Source organism: Lepidochelys kempii, chromosome 4 (genome assembly GCF_965140285.1).
Source record: "Lepidochelys kempii isolate rLepKem1 chromosome 4, rLepKem1.hap1, whole genome shotgun sequence".
Lineage (NCBI taxonomy): Eukaryota > Metazoa > Chordata > Testudines > Cheloniidae > Lepidochelys > Lepidochelys kempii.
Window position 1 is genome coordinate 135,165,594 of NC_136383.1, and position 24,759 is coordinate 135,190,352.

Below are 24,759 nucleotides of genomic sequence, written 5' to 3' on the forward strand. Positions count from 1 at the left end.
TAGCCTGCTATAGTGACACATTGCCAATGTCTTTGGAATGGAGAGTAGAAGAGTAGATTTTGCCTCTGATGTATGATCCATGGAAGGAATGTGTGATGGTCAACACAAGGAGAAGAAAGAGCAACAATTTAGCAGCAGTAGCTCATGCCATGGTATGGGAAATGGACGTGGCAATTTATTAATTTAAATCATCCCTACTGCTGCCAGCTAGCTTCCAGGTATAAATGCACATTTTAAGAAGTGACCCTCTAACTGTTCTAGGTGACTCTTATCTGTATCTACTCAGACACGTGGAAAGTGAATGCTTAGCAGAAATCTGGAACATGATGGCTGTTCTTGAGGTGAGACCGGTGTATCTTCTCCCAGTGACATTTCTTTCCTCTCTCTTTGAGATGGCAAATTATATATTTGTTCCAATTAACTCTAGATCTACAATCCAATCAGCTTGAACCAAATTCCTGCTTCTCCCAAGATCATGCCGTTGAACTATGTTTTCCTGATGATGGTTTCAATGCCGTGAAATGGAAGGTGCACACCTCTCCAAAAGTTGGCTTAATTTGGTGGTTCAGTTGCAGATGTGTGTTTTAGAAGCTGGGTGCAACAAGCAGATGTTTTTTGTGTGGACCTAATGTGAGATGCAGTGAAGTCAAGGGGAGCAGCACTGGGCTTGTAATGGTCATATTTCAGCATCTTAGTGTATAGTATTTGTTTTTATATTGTATCCCTAATTCATGGGCACTTCATCAGTGATGTGTGTTTCTCACAGTACAGTTAACTGATTTTACCTTGAGATGTTTCACCAAGTAGCGTGTTTGGCCAGAAAGTAGTTTTAAGTTTTCTATGTCACTACCCTGACAGTGACCTGGTGGTATGTAACCAGCTAGCTTTTAACATCCAATAAGGCTTTCAAACTTCGCTACTGCTTGGTGGAGATTTGTGTGTGTTAGTTTCTGAGCACATTGTACCCTGTTCAGCAGCCCGTACAGCACCAGTGTTCTTTAATACACACAACAATCCTCAACATATCCATTTCAATGCGTAACGTATCAACAGCATTTAATCAGCTTTAAAAAGAACTTTCAGACCAGCAGACCTATTTATCAATTAAGATTACATCTCTACCTGATCAGGATGACTTCTAGCTATACCATTAAGTGCCTACAAGCTACAGCCTTTAAAAAAAGTGTATTATATTTCCCAGTACCCTCATAATTTTGGCAGATGTTGGCAACTAATTTAGGTTACAGAAATCCAGTCATTTCACAAGCATTTACTGCCTTCTGACTCCAGCAGAATACAGCATAAGGCCCTCTTAATTAACAGCAATCATCATCTTTTCAGATCCAGTTCTTTGGCAATATTTATACATAACATTGTGCATATCTATCTAAAGAGCTTATAATAAAAGATAACTTTTGGTTATTACATTCTAATGGTCTTAACCTTCACACAGGTATTAAAGTGCAGAAATAGTTCTGTTTATCAAACTCTCTTTTCTTAGTTAGCCTACTTCCTGGAAATGCCTGCTTATGTCAGTAAAAAGAGAAGCAAAAGAACTTTCATTTGTAACAGGAAGGGAAAGGTACTTGTATGAAAATCCTGACCTTTTTTGGTCTGAAATAGGATCATCATTACCAGTATCTTGTGAGCCTTATGTAATACAAGAGACATTCCGACATAGTCCAGCTTTTCATCTGATACCCACAGATTAGAATGTAGGCCCAGATCCTCAGCTAGCAAAAATAGGAACAGTGCTATTGACCGTTGATGATTTACATCAGTTGATTCCCTGGCCCACGATTTATATAGTGAAAACCCTGAGGGGGGGGGGGGGGATCTAACAGTCATGTTTATGCTAAAAAGAAAATACACGTGAGACTGAAATTACATCACAAACTGTTCCAAAACAACAACTTAACATAAAAGTAGTTAGGGGGCTTATTTTAGCTGTGAGGGTTAAATTACCTCCAATCATGTAACAACTTGTAACAACTTCTATATTTTACATTGCTTAACTCAGCAACATTTGTCACTGCATCTGGATTGCTAATTTCAGAGAGACAGAGAAAAGTAAAGGGCTTTTTTGGTTCTTTCAAGATGAAACTGAGAAAGAGCTCATTTAAAATATTTTACTCCTGCAAGGGCTTTTGTTAAGTGCAACATACATAGTCTGTCAATGCAAAAATGACAGGTTGTGGTATCTCATGTCAGTTTACAAGGCGAACAATGAACCCTATGGTAGCTGTCCTATTGCACATAGTTTTTTAGGGTTTTCTTTTCTGTTTAGCTCTACAGTATTTTAATGCAGTTTGCAGGTATGCTTCTAGGCTTTTCTGTAACTAGATTTTTTTTATATAGGTGTACAGAGAAATCCACCTCCTGTGCAGAGGGTCAACTCAAGACCCACGGACCACTTGCTTTCCATGAGACTGCACAGAGATGAATTTCACCTATTCACTCGAAACAGCTGCTTTGCACACAGCATTCACGCCCCTCTCCCAGCCAGGGGGAGTCCATCCTGTGCTTTAAACCCTCTCTTGCACAGCGTCTGATTTTTCACCGCGTGAGGTCTGCTGCTAGGAGCCCAAACACCGGGAGCCCAGGCACCAGTGACAGAACACAGCCCACGTGTCGTCAGAACGCCCACGCTTTCAACACACCAAAGTATTTAAGGACACCCAGCCTTCTTTTCAGGGGGTCTCATTTCGATGCGTTTCACACTGGGCAGGAGGGACTTTGTTTAAAAAGGGTCAGATGATTGTCTTATTGCAGTTCGTATCTGAGCACGGCTATCAGTACTGTTCTCTTTTTGAGTCACCTCGCCTTTTTTGTGTGGACTGGCCCAGACAACACAGTCTTGTTTGCTGAACATTCACCTCATCTTTAGGGACTTTAATTTGAAACCTCTGCAGTGACTCTAATAAGATCTGATTCCAGGATTAAGAATATTAGTCAATGTGCATAATTTAGTTGCCTTTAATTCTTATCTTCTTGTTCTTGATCATGCAAATAGCGTCAGACCTGTTTGTTAGTTAGCCATGTTTGTTACTACGGCGATGTCTTTTTGGCATGTTAAGACATTCCTAGTGAAAACAAATTAATGGCAATGCCCACGTTTCATTTATTAAGAGGGCCAAATTTAGGTCATGCCCTTTACAGCGCATCTGCAGGAGTTGAGTAGAACATAAGGTTACATTTTCAAGGTAATACAATGCTGCTTAGATGGCTAATGAAGTAGAGAATCTATTTCCCTGCAATTACTGTGCTAAATGTTTATCCCCGACAGTAACAAATACACCCTTAGGAACAACCTGGTGCTCCTTCACTGGATTGTCAATGAGAAACTTCAAAGAGAAACTGAACACTCTGCTCTCAGTAGTTTCCTTCCAAGCTGTAGGCAATTGCATGATGATGGAATCCCTTTGGGGGTTATTAAAGGTAAACTAATTATTGAATGAGTTATTGAGTTTGGGTTTATAAGCTTGGTTTTAGCATATGAGCTTTCTTCCCCAGTTCCTCTCATTAGTGATGGAGAGATGTGTTTTACACTTCGTAAAGAAAGCCAAATCGCCAATGTATTCTCTCCGATAAATCTCACCACCAATTATTGTGCAAACAATTTGCTTGAAACAACACACTTTTCTGCACTAATCTACTGTCTGTTTGCATTTATTGTAATGTGATCCTAATTTTTGCTTTTTAAAATCTATCTTCATTGCTCCACTTTCTTTTCTTGTAAAGTTTGCCCCTAGCTGCACTACAGATCAACGCGGAATTCGCTAAAGGATAGCTTGTTTCACAGTACTTCAAGTATAGAAAAACTGACCACAATACCAGCTAAATTAAATAAACCAAAAGATAAAATAGATAGCAGGAGAGTCAGAATTCATACAGAAATATAATGTAATATCTGGGGGTGGGGGAAAACGGGAGGTAGCTACAAAACTGAAACAGTGAAGTGACAAACAGAAATATTGATTAGGAAACAACCAACGTTCACTACCTACTGTACATTAAAATTAAATGGAAAATTCGCATGTCGGAACGCATTCAGACAGGGTGATGCAGGTCACAAAAGCCAAAGGACTAGAGGAAAATGAAGGAATGTTTGAACTTAGCTGTATGTTTAAAAATAATAATCAGTAATTGGGTTAATGCAGTTTGACACGCAATGGCTTTGAATAAGAAAAAAGAAGCACTGAAGCAAAGAACAAATGTATGTCAACACAGTACAGGTAACACTGATTGCACAAGAACACTTTCAATATCTTGAAAGAATATGCCTATATATCCAATATATGTATAATATATATGCAAAATATATACACAAATCTAAATTATGTATGTATATATGTACACATAGGCAGTTCTGTACATATGTATATGCAAACATTAATGCACATGACTGATTTTTGCCACATTTCAGCATCCAGGTGAATTTGGGCACAACCAAGAAGCTTGCTGCTGTACAGACCTACAATTCTATATTTGATTACTGAGAAGTAACAGTGTAAAATAGCTTCAACTAATTCCCAAGCAGCTTAGACCCAGCTGTAATTACATCAGCATCACGAAGTGAATCCAACCTCTAAACATTTCTGGTACATATGAAGAAATTAAACAACACACAATCTACAGCTTTAGAAGAATCAGCACAACCATATTCTTTTGCTTCCCAGCCCATCCACTAATCAATAACTTGACGAGATCACTACACGTCTCCCCTGACATAGGGCTATCCTTTTGGAAGATGAACTGGAGATATAGGTAATTGCATTAAAGCTCCAAATTATTCCGTAATTCTGTAAAGCAAGGGTTGATTACTGTCCTTACATATCAATAGTGTTCTGGGAAAAGGGACACAGTGTATAAAAAAGGGATCCCCCTTAAAAAAGGGCATGTGAGGGAACCCTAGCACAGTACAATCCAACAAGAGAAACACATTGATCTGTGGGATTTCAAGTTTTAGGATGTAGAAGGTAACATTTCCATAAAGCCGGCTTGCCTCAAAACTCAGAAGATGACTGCCCTCTCAGTCAAAGACTGTTTTGATCTGAAACTTGAATGGCCTATTGGTCTTCAACCATGTATCTCCAAGTGCCAGACTAGAGCAGAAAGAAAGTCCTGGAGGTTCTAAACAAAAGAGAACTTCAGATAAATAATTCTACATCTCAGCAAGGCTGCCATTTCCTTTTGATTTGAAAAGCGGTTCGCTGTTCTGAGAGCAGAGATTCATTTTTAGTGCTCCGCGTCCATAGCATCTAGGTATTTTGCTTCAATGATCCTAGGAAGCAGGTTATACCTACGAGTGAACAACAGAGATAATTAGATACAGGCTACTGCTGCAATAAGGGTTATGTTCATCCTTTTCCAGGCTCTTCGGAGCTGGGCATGTCTGGGGCAATTCATACAACTTGCTGATTTACATCAGGTTTGTCAAGCTGGAGTGAAAACACAGCCATGTTTGCTCACATCGCTGGAATCTCTGAAACAGCTGTTATTCAAAAATCACAAAGCAGGACCCAAAACATTATGAGACTGGCTTAAAAGAGGATGACATTTTAAAGAAAAGAATACATTTGGGTTCCTTTTACTCTTAAAAGGACCCAAATAAACAAAAGTAAGCTAAGATTCTCAGACTCTCAATGCCTCCAAGAGCTGGGGCTTTAAGAAAACACACCAAATATTGCTTGTGAGAGCTAGCACCACTGCTTTTACATTCACTTGTCTTTTGCTACTGCCCACTCCACTGCGTTCAACATGTCTTGTCCCTAAGGTGTCTTTGGGGGAGGGTTTGCCTTATTTCAGGTTGCAACCAGGACCCCATTCTGCTGGGCACGGTACAGATTGGGGCCTCTGGAATCTACTTAATAATGATATTTCCTTTGAGTGAAACAAACACTAAGTGGCACCGCAGTCAACATTAAAAAGCTTTCTCCTTCATCTATGCTACTGGACATTTGTAGATTAATCCTCTGCTTCCTTAACAGCACAGGAAGTTACTTTTCAGCTATTTAAATAATAAAGACAACAATTTAATAAGCCTGGTTTAGATTTAGAGCTCCTCAATAGGTAGCCAGGAAAGGAGGAAATTTCAAATCTCACTAACTGCAGTGCAATGCCCTAAACTCCTCAAATTGATCGGACATGAGATAAACACTGAAAAATGAAAACATCCTGGAAAACACAAACTGTGTTTGATCTAAATTCAATTCACGTTGTGAAACACAAATGATTGTGCGAAGAAGAAAAGGGATACTTAAAATACTCTCCTACCCATGGGGATTACAGTGCCAGAGAAGTCATGTTTAGTCAGCAGCATCCATGCTTCCCCAAAGCTCTGACCCCTGCTGAGAATTGTGAGAGCTTTAGGAGAGATCACATTTTCTCTGAATGGTATATTCCGTTACAGCCAGGGTAGAGTCTCCCAAAATAATTACTCCTATGACAACCAGTTCTTGTTTCTCTGCCCTCTTCTCCCCACTAGAGTCCAGGGAGCCAGACACCCCCACCCCTTCTCCCCAGAGCCCAACTGTGCAGCCCCCCCGAGCCAAGGGATCCAGAGGGAGATACAGCCTGATGCTGGGTCCCAGGCTTGCACAGTTTCCTGTGCACCACCATCTCCTTCCCTCAGGGCATGCTGGGAACTGCAGCTGCCAGAAACCCTCTAGCTCAGTGGTTCCCAAACGCTTCTTGCCAAGGTGGAGTCATTATAGTGACGGAAGAGCACTCCTCCATCGGCAGCTGCAGTGATGTAGCGCTGTAGCGTAGATTTGCCCTTAGATTTCTCTGTGATCCTGTGCCATGTTCTGCACTGGCTTGAGTGGTCACACAAGGAAATTAACACTGCACGCAGAATTTCCTTGCCCACACAGAAATGGGCTGCAGTGCTGCTAGCTACCACTAGGGACCACTGGATTCAGCAGAGCCCAGCTTGCCCACACAAGATACTGATGGGGGAGGGAGAGGGAGCTAGAGCAGTGGTTCCCAAACTTGTGCAGGGAAAGCCCCTGGCGGGCCGGGCTGGTTTGTTTACCTGCCGCGTCCACAGGTTCGGCCGATCGCGGCTCCCAGTAGCCGCGGTTCACTGCTCCAGGCCAATGGAGGCTGTGGGAAGTGGTGCGGGCTGAGGGATGTACTGGCCGCTGCTTCCAGCGGCTCCCTCTCCCTCCCCCACTGCAGCCCTCCCCCACTCCTCTCCCTCTCCCTCCCCCACTGCAGCCCATTTCTGTGTGGGCAAGGAAATTCTGCGTGCAGTGTTAATTTCCTTGTGTGACCACTCAAGCCAGTGCAGAACATGGCACAGGATCACAGAGAAATCTAAGGGCAAATCTACGCTACAGCGCTACATCACTGCAGCTGCCGATGGAGGAGTGCTCTCCCGTCACTATAATGACTCCACCTTGGCAAGAAGCGTAAGCTATGTTGGCAGAAGAGTGTCTACCGCTGACATAGACTCATAGATATTAAGGTCAGAAGGGATCATTATGATCATTTAGTCTGACCTCCTGCACAACGCAGGCCACAGAATCTCACCCACCCACTCCTGCGAAAACCTCTCACTTATGTCTGAGCTACTGAAGTCCTCAAATCATGGTTTAAAGACTTCAAGCAGCACAGAATCCTCCAGCAAGTGACCCGTGCCCCATGCTACAGAGGAAGGCGAAAAACCTCCAGGGCCTCTTCCAATCTGCCCTGGAGGAAAATTCCTTCCCAATCCCAAATATGGCAATCAGCTAAACCCTGAGCATATGGGCAAGATTCACAAGCCAGATACGACAGAAAATTTTTTCCTGGGTAACTCAGATCCCACCCCATCTAACATCCCATCACAGGCCATTGGGCTTATTTACCATGAATATTTAAAGATCAATTAATTGCCAAAATCATGTTATCCCATCATACCATCTCCTGGTGTGGACAGCGCGAAACTTGTATAACTCAGGGGGTGGAAGGCTTTTTCACATCCCTGAGCAATGTAATTTAGATCAACTTCAGTGGTAGCGTACACCTGCCTTAAGTAGTATGTAGTTGCCTAGTCAGAAGCCAAACAGCTTGGCCACTCAGGGAGGTGTCTTTAATACAGAGACCGACTTACCTGATCGGGATCATTCCTATCATAATGAGAGGAAAAATCATCTTCATGTACGGTAACGGTGACATCCCAAACCCACAGAGGATGAGGAGCTGAAGAACCTGTAAGCCTGTGAAATAGTGGATCTTCCTCTGAGGGACCCTGCGAATGTAATGCGTTGGAGGGTAAGCCGTCTGTGAAAGAGAAAAGAGGTATACGTCAGACAGCAATAGACAAATCAGTCCAGGTGGGAATAAAGTATAAGAAGTGTGCCCATTAAAGAAATTATTTTTGGGAAACCATCAACACACAGCTGTAAGCATTCATTTCACACATCAGGTCAACGGGTAGATATCAGAAATACACAAATGGCACTGCAGATGTTGAAGGACTTTCTAAGCTGAGTACTGGCCTGTTCCTTAAGCCAAAAGGGCTGAACTAAGGATTTCAAGGGTTAAAGCTAATACCTCCGGCTGTGGTACTGGCAACAGAACACAGAGAATGACTGGGCAATAAAAAATGGGGGAAACCAGAGATAGATTTGCCTGGAGGAACATCTGGAGCACAAGAAATACTGATATAAATGCCATAATTATATTCCCCCGTGGATGATTAGCAGCACTGTGTAGCAACATGTAAAATATCCGGAGGCGAGGGAGAGTGTGTGCATCACGTGGTGATGCCGTGTTAGGCAGATCTGTTTGTGTGCTGCTCCCCTTTCAGGTTGTTTTTTATGTTTTAACAGGCTCTTTACCATTTGAGAACTTTCCATCTTCTCTTTAGGGGGCAGACTTCAACCCAATCTGAGATAGAGCAACTGTGGTGTTCAGCTGGGAGAGGCTAGAAGAGACCCCACACAAGCAGAATGCAATGTAGTGTGAGTAGGAGTGACTAGCCGCTGATGCTGATATTGACGAATGGATCTAGGATCGCAGCATGAGTTATGCAGGTTTCCTAACCTAGGCACAGCAGTCTAATCTGTACTAAAACAGATATTTATTATTTGTACTATCAAAGCACCTAAGAGCCCCCGTCATGGGCCAGGACCCCACAGTGCTAACTGCTCTACAAACGCAAAATAAAAAGACCGTCCCTGTCCCAAACAGCTTACAACCTAAGTATAAGACAAAAGAGAACAAATAGAATCATAGAATATCAGGGTTGGAAGGGACCTCAGGAGGTCATCTAGTCCAACCCCCTGCTCAAAGCAGGACCAATCACCAACTAAATCATCCCAGCCAGGGCTTTGTGAAGCCTGACCTTAAAAACCACAAAGGAAGGAGATTCTACCACCTCCTTAGGTAACCCATCCAGTGCTACACCACGCTCCTAGTGAAATAGAGTACTCTGCATACAATATCCATATCCATTCCTTATTTACCAATGAATATATTCAGTCAATGGAATCTACAGTACCTGTGATATCCTAGGTAGGAGTGGGTTTCAATAGAGGCCAAATAAAATTAGGAGTCTATTTTTCCATTAGGACCAAATCCTGGGCTCAACTGAAATCAATGGGAGTGTTGCCAGTGAAAAAAAACGGTTACTACTCTTCCGTAACTGTTGTCCAGTGCAGCCTGCAGCAAAGTTCTTGCTACAGATTTCCCCTTATTAACTAATGAGGAGAATTCCTGCCTAGAATCCTCTGGCAGCATGTCTCTAAACTTTAACATGCAGTCCCAAACTTTAAAATCATAGAGACTAACCAATTTATTTGAGCATGAGCTTTCGTGAGCTACAGCTCACTTCATCGGATGCATCCGATGAAGTGAGCTGTAGCTCACGAAAGCTTATGCTCAAATAAATTGGTTAGTCTCTAAGGTGCCACAAGTACTCCTTTTCTTTTTGCAAAGACAGACTAACACGGCTGTTACTCTGAAACCTTTAAAATCATAATGTCCCAAAAGAGCTCGTTAGTTGGCAATCCCATCTTGTAGCCCCCAGTAGAATAAACTTTTCTACCAAATAAATCTAGATTTTTTTGCATCCTTTGATTTGGGGAATGATGCCTGTTGGCTCTGCCATTCCTGTTCACTGGCCACTGACACCACCAGAGATCCCAGTAGGGATGAAAGTATAGATAATTCAAATCCCTGGGAGGGGACATAATACTTTCTGAGGTGGGAGAAATGTAGTAAAGGGTTGGCCACAGAGACTTAAGGGGGTCTATAATTACCTTATTAATACCTAAGGCCACTTGTGGAGGCCCTGTGGTGGCCAAAATATCAACAAGGAAGAGGAAGGACTCCTTAGCCACCTCCATCTGAATTTCCAAGCTTGAGGTCACCCTCTTCAATAGCTCCTGGTGAGCCATATAGTAACTGGGGGAGAGAGTGAGATGCCCCCTGAGGAGACTGCGTTACCGGGAGAGGAGACTGTAGAGGCCAGCACAGGCTGAGGATGCTCCTCCTCCACAAGTTGTCCAGCACTGTCCTCCTGGAGTAACTCTTGCTGCTCATCACCAGGCCCAGTACCGGGCTCAGGAACAGGTGACACCTGGTGAGTAGATTTCCTGTGTCTCTTCAAGGACACAGAGCACGAACGCTTTGTGTATGACCTAGAAACCGGGGGAATCCCCTTAGGTTCCAAAAAAGCCACTGAATGGGTGGTGGGCCCCAAGCCCACACGCGCAGTCCTACTCCCACTGGATGATCCCTAGCAGGGTAGTAGTGCCTTGGTGGATATTGGCAAGAGCAGCTCTGAGGCTGGGAAGCACAGGTGCCAATTTCCGATTCAGAGGAGGACGAGTCTCCCCCTGCTGGCCAAGGAGAGGCTGCTCCTGACGGTGCTGAAGACGGGTGGCGAGTCAGAGAAGAGCACTGCAGAGCCAACACTGCAGGCTTCCCCTTCGATGATACCATCCGGCACGATGTCTGACGCAACGGCGTTTGTGGTGGTACTGGACGCCGCGCTGACGATACTGGTGTCGAGCGGTACCAACTGCGTGGTCTCCTGCACTGCCGGGGAAACGGATACCAACAGGGTCAGCAGACCTCTCGCTGCCACAGACGCCTCCAGCATTGTCAGTTCAGAGATGGTCTTGGAATGATGCGGTTCCGCAGACGTAGAAGGCGCGCCGTCAGGCCCTGAACTAGATGGTACCTCTCTCAGCGCCAGAGTCAACGGTGCTCGTTTGTGTGGCATCAGAGGAGTGCTTGGGTTTCAGTGCACTCTATGCTTATCCCAAGCCTAGAGGATTTTGGTGCCAGTAACCTTCCTTTCTTGATGATCTGCTGAGAGGTTTTATGCCGCTTTTTGGGCATGGGGGAGAGTGAGCAGTGCTGGGTCTCGAGCAACATAGAAGACTCCTAACCAATGATGAAGCAGTCACTGCTGAGTCCAAACAGCTGGGCTCTGCCAGAGGTCTCCCGGCACGCGCAAAACCTTTAGCCTGGTTTCTCTGTCTTCCCTTGTCCTAGGCTTAAAGTCTTTGGAGATTTGGCAACATCCTCAAATATGAGCTTTCCCTAAACAATTCAAGCAACTTGAGTGTGGGTTGCTCAGGTACATCGGCCTAATGCAGGAAATGCATAGTCTGAAGGCTGGTGACTGAGGCACCCTTTGGTACCAAGAAATGGAAACCCCAAACTGGGAACGGAAAAAGAAACTAATCCTATCTACGCTATGAACTAAGTACCGATCAATTAGAAAACTATTTACAATAAGTTTATAATGAGCACACAGAGCACTTGCTAAGGCAAGCCAAGAACTTCCAATGATCATCCTGGGCAGTAAGAAAGTTCTGAGGGGTTTCTTGGACCGCTGGGCACAGTGGCGCGTGGCAGCGGAGAGCGTTTGAGCTACCCTGTGGGTACCGCTGAAGCAAAAATTTTCGACAACTGTGAGCTGGGCACATGCTCACCAAGAGTGGAAAGTGCATGTACAGTCTCTTGAAGGACAACCATAATTTGGCCCTTATTACAATATCATAATGTATAAGGTGGAGATTCACATCATTAGTTGTTACTGTCTAACCTAGTGACTGGCTTTGCTTCTGTCCTGTGAACACGAGCAGAAGAACTTATTGTAAAATGGAATTTCTGCTCCACTTTGAAATTTGTTTCCATCCTGTATCAGAAAACCAAAATTTCCTGCCTAACAAAAATTCCAAAAAATTTCTGTTCAGGACCATCAAAATGTTTTCCCATAAGGTAAAAATGTTTAATCACAACTTCATCAGTTTGATTAATTTGGTGTCAATGTTTAGATTATATTAAAATATATAACATATATAAATGTAATATAATATTAAAATAATTTAGCCAGAATAAAATATTCAAGTGTCAATATTGTTAACATGCAATGAGAAAATTGAAATGAATCATTTCCACATTTTCCTGATGAAAATTTGGTCAAAATCAACACGCCCCAGAGAACTGATGCAAATTCGGCAAAACTGCATTTTCCAATGGAAACCTATTCTACAGAAAAATTTTCAGTGGATTGTAATCAGTAGCTCTGGAATGACAGTATACCTTGGAAGTCAACTGCTTATCAGCTGTGAAATGTAATTGGTTTCTAAATATACTCCATTAGCAGGCGAACTGAAAAGCATTTTCACATGCCATGACCTGAGATAAGGGTTCTGTTTCTCTCTTGCAATAACTGATAACTTCACTGAACACGGCAGGGATATCTTCTGTAGCTGGACAATGTAATTCTGAACTCAGGACATGGTGAGTAAGTGAAGGAGTAACTAATTTTTCACCTGCTAGCTTTAAACTGCACTTGTTTATTTTAGACTTGCACAAACTGAACATTTCTATTCACGATTTGAGATTTTAAACCTTTGTTGTATAAAAAGAAAAATGTTTCACTATGCCATTAGCATCACTCACTTCTCAAATTCATTGTCATTATGCACCTGGTATGTTATGGGATTTATACAGCATGCAGATATTATCCCTGTATGTAAACACTGTGGCCGGCTTTTAAAATATATAAAACATGCCATCCCCATCATTGTGAGAAGGGTGAGAGTTCAAGGTTCAAAGAGCTTATGCCTTGTTTGCCACCCTGCAAGGAAATAAAAACCACACGACAAATATCAAATGGGAACATAAAATGAGGGTGTGATTGCAAAGGCAGGCAATAAAAGCTCCTTAGTGTATCAAGCAAAGGAGAGGAACATAAGGTTTTTGAAGCACCCTTCCTGTCAGGGTTAATGGCGAGACTGTTGGGAATCCTGCGGTGGCCTATTGCCCTTGTAATTATTATGGTGGCTGCACGCACAAGACAGCTTATATAGGGCACGTGGGGGTGCGTGGAGGATGGCTTGGGGAAGGGGGAGGCTAAAACACACATAATCATGGACTGTTTAATGGCAATGTTTTGAAGCTGTAGTAATCAACTCATTATATGAATTTCCTCAGGAAACAGAGTGTAGGGCGCTATTTCTTGTTCCATATCCTGTGCAGCAAATTTCCAGTTCCAGGACGACTCTCTATACCTGCTCTTTCAGCAAGAGGGCCACCCTCTCGAAGAGTTGATTCCCATCAATGGAGGTCAGGGCGATGTACAGGAAGAGGCCATAGAGGACTGGCTTTGGGATCCACTGCAGTGGGAATGGCAGGAGCAAGAGCGAGAGACCCACCAAGAAGTTGGCCACCAGTGTAGTCAGTCGTGTCTCCTTCACGCTCACTATCCTATAGATGGGAAAATACACACAGTGACATGGAAGCAAAGACTGAGAAGGACAATGATGGGTCAACACCCATGCTTACCACTGGGGCTCACTCACACTGGGAGCCTGTTATGGGACGTGTCATTCCAAAACAACAATCATCAAGTATCTCCAGCCAAACGCTAATATTTCAGAAGACAAACCCTCTTGGACTCAGCCCAGGCATTTAGCCCACCACTCAAATAGAGCAGCTGGATAAGTGCCAGGGCCAAGTTTGGTGATTTAATTTTTTGTCTCTACTCTTGTTCTCTCCCAAGCTCTGTGGATCCTATCTGAGCTTAAACTAAATTAATTTAGTTATCTGCAGTTTGCTAAACAGAATTACTTTAAAACATGCTTGAGCCCCCTTTCTGCACATTAAGCATTCCAGAACTACCTGATTTCAGACTGCACCAATGTGTGCATGCATGTTATATTATACATATACATACTCTTCTCCCCCCCCCCCCCACGAAAAGGAAGTCAGAAAGCTGCTTCTGTGGAATCTAACTTGTGATCCACTTGAAAACACATTCTCCTGACTAAGTCGTCAGCATTTTTGATAAACACAAAAATCCCCTTGTTTATACACCAGGGAAAATGTTCAGAGAATTATGTAGGGAATTAAGAACTTAATCCTGTGGTGGAGTATGGGAGTTACTCTGCAAATTTCCCATTAACCATGCTAAAAACATAATTACTTAATGCAAATTTCCAGAATTTGACAGATTTTAGACTGACAGACCTGTCACTGGAAAAATATTGACAGGAAGTGAGAAAGGACAAAGTAACTTTAAAACACACTGGACAACACACAGTCTAGAAACATTCCCGAATGGGAAACAGAGTGCCCCATGCAGTAAGCTGAAAAATAAGACAAGAAAAAAGGACATTGCTACCCTAAATGTGAGCAATCTCTGCCATTGTCCCACATGCCTACCAAAAACTGCGAAAAGGGGAAACTCCTCTCCCAGGATTATCAAAAAAATGGATAGTTTACTTGTAATTTTGTTTCCTTATAAGGAAATCTAACCGCCAATCCAGAGGTTAACTGCTGGTGCAGGCCTGCCTATATCAGCACAGAGACAACTGGACTGAAGATTGTTTCGGTGCCTTTGAGTGTGGGAACTCACACCTAGTGGTAAATGGCCACGCCTCGTGGTTAAGCGGAGGGAGGGGAATCCAGGTACTCCCACTCCACCAAGTTCCAAACAAGGGGCTCACTTGGGTAGTGTACGAAAAGCGTCAGATACCCTCCCCATGGTCTCTTCCAACAACTCTGTCCCTCCCCTGGATGCGTTGTGGCTTGCTTGTGGTTATCCCTTCTCATCTGCTCTATGGGCATCTGCAGGCTAAGTAGTCCTGGCTTTTTCCAGATGCCCTTCTCCTGGGGACACCCTCCTTTGTTGCAATGAGCGCAGCTCCTGTCTTTCTGCCTGCCGCCCACTTGTGCTGAAGTGACTACTCCCTTTCAAACTCCTCCTCTAGCTAAAGCATGCCCAGCAGGCCTGCCAGGGTGGGGCTTCCTGGGCCCAGCATCTTTTCTGTGCACCCCTCTCAACACTGTAGGGTTTATCCACCCCATTACTGCCATCCTGTGGTGACATTATCTACAAGGATGTAGAACCTTGTACACTCCAGATGAACTGCAACCAAGCTTCCGGTAACAAGGCATTTTAAAGTCACAGGAATGGAGATCCAATTGAACACATTTTTCTGTTTTATACACACACATTCCTGGGGCTTTGCAATTCCTTCTGGCCTATTGGAGACTTCCTGCCTTGTGGGGTGGATCCTTTCCAAACTGAATTCTTGTAAAAAAAATTATATATTATGGAAACACTCCCTTACTGTAGGACAGACTGAATTTCAATTTCAAACCTCCTATTTTATATAATAAATGCAACATTTAAGGTTGTGGTGAGATCCAGACTTAAACTCCCAAAAGTGAAGGCTTTTCAGGTAATGTGACCTTCCATACCAATAAATATAAGGGAAAAAGGATGGAAAATATTATACTTGGATAACATGGCAGAATTAAGATAGATCAGTTATAAGATTTAAAGAATAAAGGCCATCTGTTAAAAGGGGGGAATGCAAAGTCTTTTGACGGCCATGTTTAAGGATCAAGCCTAAAGATGACAGAAGGGTCATTAAAAGGAATTACCCTCAATCTCCCAACTGCATTTGCACAGCAGAAATTGGAATCTGCTACCACTGGTCAAGATTCTCCTGCAAAACCTAGAACCACTGGCCAGATCCTTGTGCAAAAATCCAGATTCTTAAGGGAGAAGTTCTTCCCATTTTGCCATTTACAGACTATTACCCCAAATTCTGTAAGGACCTTTGGAAGAACTGGGATGGCCAGCAGTCACTGAGGTGGATGGAATTCATTCCCAACTGGTCTGCATCCAGGCCTGGCTTATTGTGGAACAAAGATCCTTGAGATGATGGACCCAGGCAAGTTGGAAGCATAATTGATTCTTTGACAGCTAGAATTAGATGGTTTGTGTCCCAGCATCACTGTGACCATTCAGGAGCTTCTAGGACCAGTAACGTTCTATTCTAGCCTCTCAGATGACCCTCTGTTAATAGTGAAACACGACAGATGGAATACAGTAGTTAATTTGGCCTGTCCAGGAAAATAGTGAACATGCCTATTAAAAGTGCCCCAGGCTCTCTTCAGCAGACAGTATACAGTGGGAATTTGTTTGATGTAAACAGGTCAATTACTGGGCAATCTCATGGTTCACAAATTTATCTGAATATTTGTTATTTTGAGCATTCACAAGGCGTACTAAGTGCCTCATAAACCATGTAAAAGAGAGCTTGCAACCTGATCTGGACATGACCGAGCCAGAGGGCATTCCAATGGAGACCAGGTCAGAGAGGGAGGTAGGGCCTATATGAATTAGAAAAGCGAGGATAAGAGGTTTAAACTTTATGTGCAGAACTGGATTAGATGATTATTTTCAGAGCCAAGAGATATAATTCTACCCAAAGCAACTTGAAAGTCTAGCAGGGTAAATATAGGCTCCCGGTCCCCTCTCCTGATGCTTTAGGAACAACAGCATTGATGGGTTTGCTGGCGATATTAATGCTGTTAGGTACATGGGAAATGGTCTCGATGTGAGACATACTGTGAATTTGCTTCCAGCTCGAGGACACTATTTATAGGCAGTGCTCATAGCACTGCTTATAGCAAAGTTTACCTGAACACTTGTCAGTTGCTTGCAACCTTGCCAAATTTCACACATTTGGGCTGACATTCCCCACCCCGGGTGTCTTGCCTCAAGTTGAATTATTCTGAAAAGTTTCTGCAAGAAAGGTTCAGCTGTTTCCAAGAACAAGATTAGGGAAAAATATGTTGTACCCATGTTAAAAAAAAATCCTTACAAACTATTTGGCTGAGAAGCTTTAGCACTTCCATGCTTTGCAGCAAGGGCTTGAAATCTAGCTAGGCAATGGGGAGGAGGGGGGGGGGGGGGGGCAAGAGGGAATGTGCCCATTGCTGGGAAAATCTAACCAAATTTGTCCGTTATATAAAAAGCTCTTCAAAATCAGCTCACACAGGCTCTGCAGAGACTTTTTAGAGTCTGGCAGCTAAGACTATGGCCCTAGAAGGCTTGTCATCAGCTGAGGAAATACAGGGAAATGGGGGAGACTCCAGAATATAATCCTAGCGCGTCTTCAAAGAATCTTTAAACCAACGCTGGATCACTGGGCTCCTCACCATATGAGGCGTAGCACCCTGAATTAATTTGGCTACACAATCAGACTCCAAGGTTGGCCTGGATCAAACTCTGAGGCAGATTTCTCCGCAGACAAGAAAGAGGAAATATTTTGCCTTCTTCAGGGGAGGTTCTTGATTCTTGTGTTTACTTGTATCCATCGTGTTCTGAGTTTGTAGCTTGGTTTCTTTCAGAGAGCAGGAGGTGGGAGCTTTCCGTATCCAGAGGTGAACGACCCTTTTTTGATTTTCTATTTAAGCTTTGCTTTAGCTTCCCTCTCACAATAAGGCAGTTGAGGAGGAGGAAGACAACAATATATAGAACCTCTTGTTTATATTTTACAGCTTTGTGAGGAACACGAGATTTGGAATCTCCATGGGGGCTGTAGAAGGCAGAAAATACTCCCATTCCCCAGCATCTAGTTCAAAGTTGTCATTTATGTATCTAATCACGTCTGGGCAGAATGAACATGATTCTTAGTGCAGCAGCTTATGGTCATGTGCACCTACCCGCCTCAGTCCTGTCAGTGTTTTCCCAAAAGGACCTAATGGCAGAGGGGTGGCCTCAGGAAAGGTATCTGTGTAACAGAAGTCTCTCAGCTTCCTGAGGTACAACGGAAGATGCTGCAGCAATCTTTGAAATAGATCCACCGTGATACAGTTTTCTGCCCTTTGCACTATTGACCTCGCAGGTTACAGGCATGGGGGAGTCGCACTGGATATTTTTCTAATGAGACAAGCAGGCAGCGTCTGGCCAGAATTACTGTCTCACTGCTCAGCAGGGCTTCAGCAGAGAGCTTAGAAATACGAACAACTCTGAGGAGACAGAGTTCAACAAGAAGTTTTTTTTCTTCACGGATTCCCAGATGAACCCAAAAAAGTAGGGGAAAAAATACTGAGATATGGAAGACCTGGCTTCCCAGCCGCATAGCTTGAGGCGAGCACCGAAAGAAATTGCCCTGTCAGAGCAGTACAGCTGCCAGCTACTCCAAAGATGCAGAACAGTGGTGGTAGTTACAGCGAACCACAAGGTTTGATAGCTGGTTCTGGGACCAATAAATGACCCCCCCCCCAAACCATCTTTCTTCATCCCAGCTGCCTCTGTGTTGATGCGGGCAGACCATTCCTAGCACCAGCCGTCTGGATTGGTGGAGACTGACAGGAAAGATTAATTCACGTCATTCAGAACAACCATTTGTAGCGTTTAAAGAACTCTGGAAAACCCCTCAGGATCCCCAGATTCACATCTCTCTTTCCTTATATGGATTTGTTACTGGGGCTCCTCAAAACTTACGTCTCATAGATGTGCCCGTTTTCAACCCTCTCTTCCACGTAGGCCAGTGCTCGGACGTGCATTGGGGAATGAGGGAACGCAGCGTGTATCCATGGCAATCCGAAGACAGACAGGCCCGTGTTAATCAGAGCTACAAGGAGGAGGTCCCAGTGATAAGCTGTTCCTTTCACTAACCTGAAATAAACTCTAGTTAATAAAGTTTTTATGTGCACTCAACCATGTAGTAACAATGCCGCCCTTGCTATGACTGAGCTAGAATGTTCATGGATGGACATTGATTGTGCATCTCAAAGCACAGAATTTTACAGACCTCCTCTTTTATAGCCGACAGTACATGAATTTGAAAGGTAATGAAAACGTGATTGCTGCCAGGGGACAGCAATCAGTTTGAAATAACTGAAAAGAGAAACATTTCCCATTATAATAATGGTCTAGTCCTCAATTTTGTCAGCATTTATTACTGTAATATTAAACAGGATACCTCAATTCATTCAAAATTAATATTCCCATCAGATTTACTACTGTTCTAGCTGGAGCACTAGCAACAGCCATAGCAAGGGTTGCCAAGGCATTTTTCATTTTAAACTCCTCTTTTTAGTTGCTCATAAACTTTTATCCATCGAGCTGAAGTTTTCCAGGCCTTGTTTTTGATGCATTGCATGTGTGTGCCTGGTAAGTTAGCTACATGCTTAAATATGTACTAATGGCCCGTAAGGGGGCCGACTCTGAGGAAAGACACCTTTAATCAGCAGCATCCATTGGGGTTATGTGCAAGCTTTGAGCAGGCACGGTCCCAGTTCATGTCCTGTTCTTCCACATTGCCAAAGCAGCACCTGAACACCTGAGGCTTCCTTTATTGTTTTCTTTCCCTATCTGGATTTTCCTGTTAGCTTATACAAAAAAGGATTTCATTGCCTATGCCATTGTAGGCTCTCTTTCAAAGCCTAGATCCATCTGGCTACTCTCTAGCCTTGTTTCAGTCCCAACCTGGGATGTTGCCCTTAGGTTTTTTGACAAGTTTTTGAAGTATTCAGTTGACAGCAAGCAGATCACAGCCTGTACATTGTCCAGCCAACCCATCATTTTTCTCTTCACTGATCATAGAATCATAGAAAAGCAGGGCTGGAAGGAACCTTGAGAGGTCATCGGGTCCACCCCTGCATGGTCAACATCTTCATTAATGATCGGGATGATGGGATGGATTGCACCCTCAGCAAGTTCACAAATGACACCAAGCTGTCGGGAGAGGCAGATAAGCTGGAGGGTAGGGATAGGGTCCAGAGTGACCTAGACAAATTGGAGGATTGGGCCAAAAGAAATCTAATGAGGTTCAACAAGGACAAGTGCAGAGTCCTGCACGTAGGACAGAAGAATCCCATGCACTGCTACAGGCTGGGGACTGACTAGCTAAGCAGCAGTTCTGCAGAAAAGAACCTGGGGATTACAGTGGATGAGAAGCTGGATATGAGTCAACAGTGTGCACCTTGTTGCCAAGAAGGCTAACAGCATATTGGGCTGCATTAGCAGGAGCATTGCCAGCAGATCGAGGGAAGTGATTATTCCCTTCTATTTGTCACTGATGAGGCCACACCTGGAGTATGGTGATAAAATTGGAGAGAGGGAGGGCAACGAAAATGATTAGGGGGCTGGGGCATATTACTTATGAGGAGAGGCTGAGGGAACTGGGCCTGTTTCGCTTGCAGAAGAGTGAGGGGGGGATTTGATAACAGCCTTCAACTACCTGAAACGGGGTTCCAAAGAGGATGGAGCTAGGCTGTTCTCAGTGGTGGCAGATGACAGAACAAGGAGCAATGGCCTCAAGTTGCAGTGGGGGAAGGTCTAGGTTGATATTAGGAAAAACTATTTCACTAGGAGGGTGGTGAAACACTGGAATGGGTTATCTAGGGAGGTGGTGGAATCTCCTTCCTTAGAGGTTTTTAAGGTCAGGCTTGACAAAGCCCTGGCTGGGATGATTTTGTTGGGGTTGATCCTGCTTTGAGCAGGGGACTGCATTAGATGACCTCCTGAGGTCTCTTCCAACCCTAACCTTCTATGATTCTATGCTGAGGCAGGACCAGCTAGATCTAGATTTTAATTGCTAATGCTTTACCCAATCCAGTTTTGAAGAGTCTTATAACTGAGCAATTCAATCTACTTTCAGTTGAGCAGCATCTTTTGCTTTTCTGTACCACAGCTGAAAGGCTCCATTGCATTTGAAAAAGACACTGATGTGGGAGTCAGCAGTTTGGCTGTGATATCTAAGGAAGAACCCAGCTACATACCCTTTAACTATAACCCTACTCAATACCAAAAGTCACCCCATCACATGTTCTTCTAATGTCACATAGGCAGAAAATGACAAGAAATTCAAATCAAGAAAATGGCAAAATTCCCATTTAAGAAGAAAGTAAGTACTCATGACCCATTTACAACTTACATTTATGCCAATCGCTATTTAATTAAAGAGCGGACTCAATGAGGATAGAGGAAAATTTTCAAATGGCATAGAGAAGAAATCCCAGAACAGGCATAACCCAATTGTTTTGAGCCTGTCCATCTCTCTCTGCTTTCCTGAGCTAATGGTCCTTTATCAAATAAAGTGTGAGACTAACTAAAACACTAACAAAGAATTGTTCTGCAAGGAAAAAAAAAACCCCACCTCCCATGTGTTACATCAGCAAAAAAATCCACTGAGAAAATGGTAGTTCCCGGGGCGGGGGTGGGGGGAAATCCAATAAATTCACCCTTGATGCCATATCTGATTGTAGTTGGTAGAAACATCAAAGGGAATATTTGAAGACTGTAGCTTCTTGTTTCCAAGCCTGTGCATAAATCAGAGCTTTTAGATAAAAGTGATACTAGATTACATATACTGTCCTATTTTGAGCCTGACCTCCTTTGCTTCCATATTCTGAAATATTCACTGTATCCCAGACATCAAGAAACCACAAGGCTGACTAGATGCCAACCACATATCAGAATGGGAGATGCACCCACTGACTTCAGAATAAATGAGATCATAAATGTAAAATCCATAAAGTAAGAACAGCAAAGCAGCAGGGTGAGGTAACCAATTTTCAGAAGCTTTGCTCACTGCTCCAATGCAATGCTGGTTCTTTGTCTTTGTCAGAAGTCATATAAGAGACTGCTTCTGAAGATTCTGTCCGGACAATTCATTTTCTTAATAGAAGCTTGAAATAACCTTCTTTGTTCCAACAAACCTAATTTGAGAGGGTCTGACTTTCTCTGGTCTCTCTAGACTAGTGGTTCTCGAAAACTTATTTGATTGTACCCCTCTTGTTCATGTCTGTAGTAGTTTTCGCTCCCACTCCCCTGACCACACAAGTTCATATACCGATTAAAAAAAAAAAAATCAACATTCAACTCTCACTACATATTAAAAACAGTAAAGCATCATTGATTCAAACAGAGCCATTTAAGTATATAGCGCATCGCTTTCCGGCCACCCAGCTCAGAAGGCAGTGCGGACAGCGGCAGCAGCAGAGAAGTAAGAGGGGCAACACCTTACCATTTCACCCTTTCTTCTGCACTGCTGCTGGTGGCAGCACTGCCTTCAGAGCTGGGTTTCCGGCCAGCAGCCGCTGCTCTCTGCTCTGCCTTCTCACACCCTCCAAGAATATGTCCCTTGCCCCCCAGCCTGAGAACCTCTGCTTTAGACATTGGTGTTTTTGGAAGCTCCCAGGTAGGTTGAGAACTTGTTGGCCCAACAAACAAAATGGGTGGTAGCCACTCATCTTGCGCCTTGTAATCCCCACATATAAATTTCTAGGAATAATTCTACAGTCCATTGGCACTATGGGGTATGTTTACATTGCAGGTGGGAATGCAGCACGTGCAGAAATACCTGAGCTAGCTTTGATCTATATCTAGAGCAAAGCTAGTTCGAGGAACAATGGTAGTGTAGCCAAAGCAGTGCAGGCTGGCAGCTGCTCAAGCGCATACCCAGGGTCCTGGGTGGGCAGGGCTCGCCTGTGCTGTTGCAGCTTCATGGCTATTATTCTTTGAGCTAATTTTGATCAAAACTAGCGTGAGTACATCGCCGTGTGCTGCAATCACACTTCCTGATGACAGCGTAGGCATAACCTGGGAATAGGGAGTCTACCAAATTCACGGCTGTGACAACTGGGTCACAGACTCATGAAATCTGGTCTCCCTCGTGAAATCTGGTCTCCGGCCGCCCAGCTCTGAAGGCAGAGTGGACAGCGGCAGCTGCTGGCTGGGTGCCCAGCTTTGAAGGCAGCACCGCTGCCAGCAGCAGCGGACAATTAAGGGTGGCAATGCCACAAGCCCCTAATTGGCTTGTGACCTCCTTTTGGGGAGGGGCCCCCAGCTTGAGAAATGCTGCAGAGAAATCACACAGTTTTTGTGAGTTGGTCACAGCATAAAATAGCAAATTTCGTGGATGTGTTACACATGCAAAATTTGCTATTTATGCCGTGACCAACCTGCAAAAAAGTGTGTGATTTCTCCAGGATTTAAATAGACCCCTACCTATGAAATCACTCCCAAAAGAACACATTGCTAGAGGCAGTATTTCTGGGACTGGCATAAAATACCATTCCAAGTATGAAGAATTGGGAGTCTTCCACATGTAAATATATAAGGGGTACACAAACAGAGCTAGCAAGGTTGTGTAATTCAGTCCCAGTCCGGCTTTACTCAGAACACTGTAATATAGTACTGAAGTGAAATTATCTCGGGGCTTCTCCACATGAACAATTAGACTGCTGCAAGCAGGAGTGTGAATCTACCAGCCCTCTCCATATGTGCCCTGCTGACATGCATTAACAGTTCATTAATGCTCTTTGAGCTAGTCCCATTTCAAAGAGTACTAGGTCAAAGAAGTCTATTCAACAGTTAACATGCATGTAAGGCTAGGATGGGGTAGATTCACACCCCAGCTTGCTGCCATCTCATTGTTCACATAGAGGAGCCCTAAGAAGAACTGCCCTGGTTTGGAAAGAAAGGGGTTAAGAATTTTACCTGTTCTCTGGAGCATTTGTGAGTGACGCCACTATATTCTGCTCTATGAAGAAAAGCATCGACAGAAGGAACCCCAGGCCCATGGCACTCATTACAGAGCCAATTGAGAGAGATCGGATTGGGGCCAGCACGAATAAGCTCTCAGATGGGTTGTAGTTAAACTTGGACACTGTAAACACACAGGGGGGGGAGAAAAGTGTTAAAGAGGCATTGTACTGTTTTCTAGCTACCTGCATGAAGCAAACTTATGTTCTATCCCAACCACCAGTTACTGGCTTTAATGCAGGTTCCACTGGTTCTCTGGCCTGCATTATGCAGAAGGTCAGGCAAGAGGATCATAATGGCCCCTTCTTGTGCTGAAGTCTATAAATCTACTGTTTTAAAAAAAAATGTATTTATCACTCTAGCCCTGACTGATAATGGCTAGTCACGCTGAAAATTTTTATTTTATAAAGGAGATGAAAATTTAAATTGAAGACAATGCGAAAAAGAACAAAAAAAGAAACATTCTTATTATAGACATAGAATTTTAGAGCATGTTTCTGGATCTGAAATAATTATAAATAATTTGGCATCTTCATCATACAGTCCTACTTCATAGTTAATTTGCTAGTATAGGCATTTTAAAATACTCTCAACACCAAATGAGCTGCACAATGGGCTTTAGCATAATACGCGGCTGGCTTCAGCTGGTGACAAGAAATCCATCGTCACTAAGGGAAAGATCACACGCTACAATTCACCACTTCTAAATCCAGTTGGATGGAGTGAGAGTCACACCAAAAGTGCCACTTCTTATTTACTTCCATACATTTCCTCACATCGTCCACGCACGTCATCACAGGTCAATGCAATTCCTGTCCCTATTCTCTCTTCCTGATATGGAAAAGCTGATCCGTTTGTCCAATGAATGGTGTATCATTGTTAGATTTCCTTGTGTATCTTAGAATCGCCCAGATGCTTTGGGCCATTACATTTTTAATTAGGAAAATATA

The 24,759-nt window shown here is 43.5% G+C and overlaps 1 protein-coding gene across 3 annotated transcripts in view; it reads right to left on the minus strand.

The window, feature by feature from the left end:
* Positions 1–3,879: 3,879 nt before the first annotated feature.
* Positions 3,880–24,759, minus strand: part of SLC4A11 (solute carrier family 4 member 11) — a 154,707-nt gene continuing 133,827 nt past the window's right edge. For 2 of the 3 annotated variants that reach the window (XM_073342968.1, XM_073342965.1), the window contains exons 16-20: positions 23,765–23,933; positions 18,761–18,934; positions 13,524–13,719; positions 8,099–8,268; positions 3,880–5,302 (exon numbers count right to left, since the gene is read on the minus strand). In XM_073342968.1, the coding sequence (XP_073199069.1) occupies positions 5,239–5,302; positions 8,099–8,268; positions 13,524–13,719; positions 18,761–18,934; positions 23,765–23,933 (773 nt within the window). In that variant the 3' untranslated portion in view covers positions 3,880–5,238. The remainder of the gene's footprint in view (positions 5,303–8,098; positions 8,269–13,523; positions 13,720–18,760; positions 18,935–23,764; positions 23,934–24,759) is intronic. The other variant, XM_078852611.1, reaches the window with a different exon arrangement.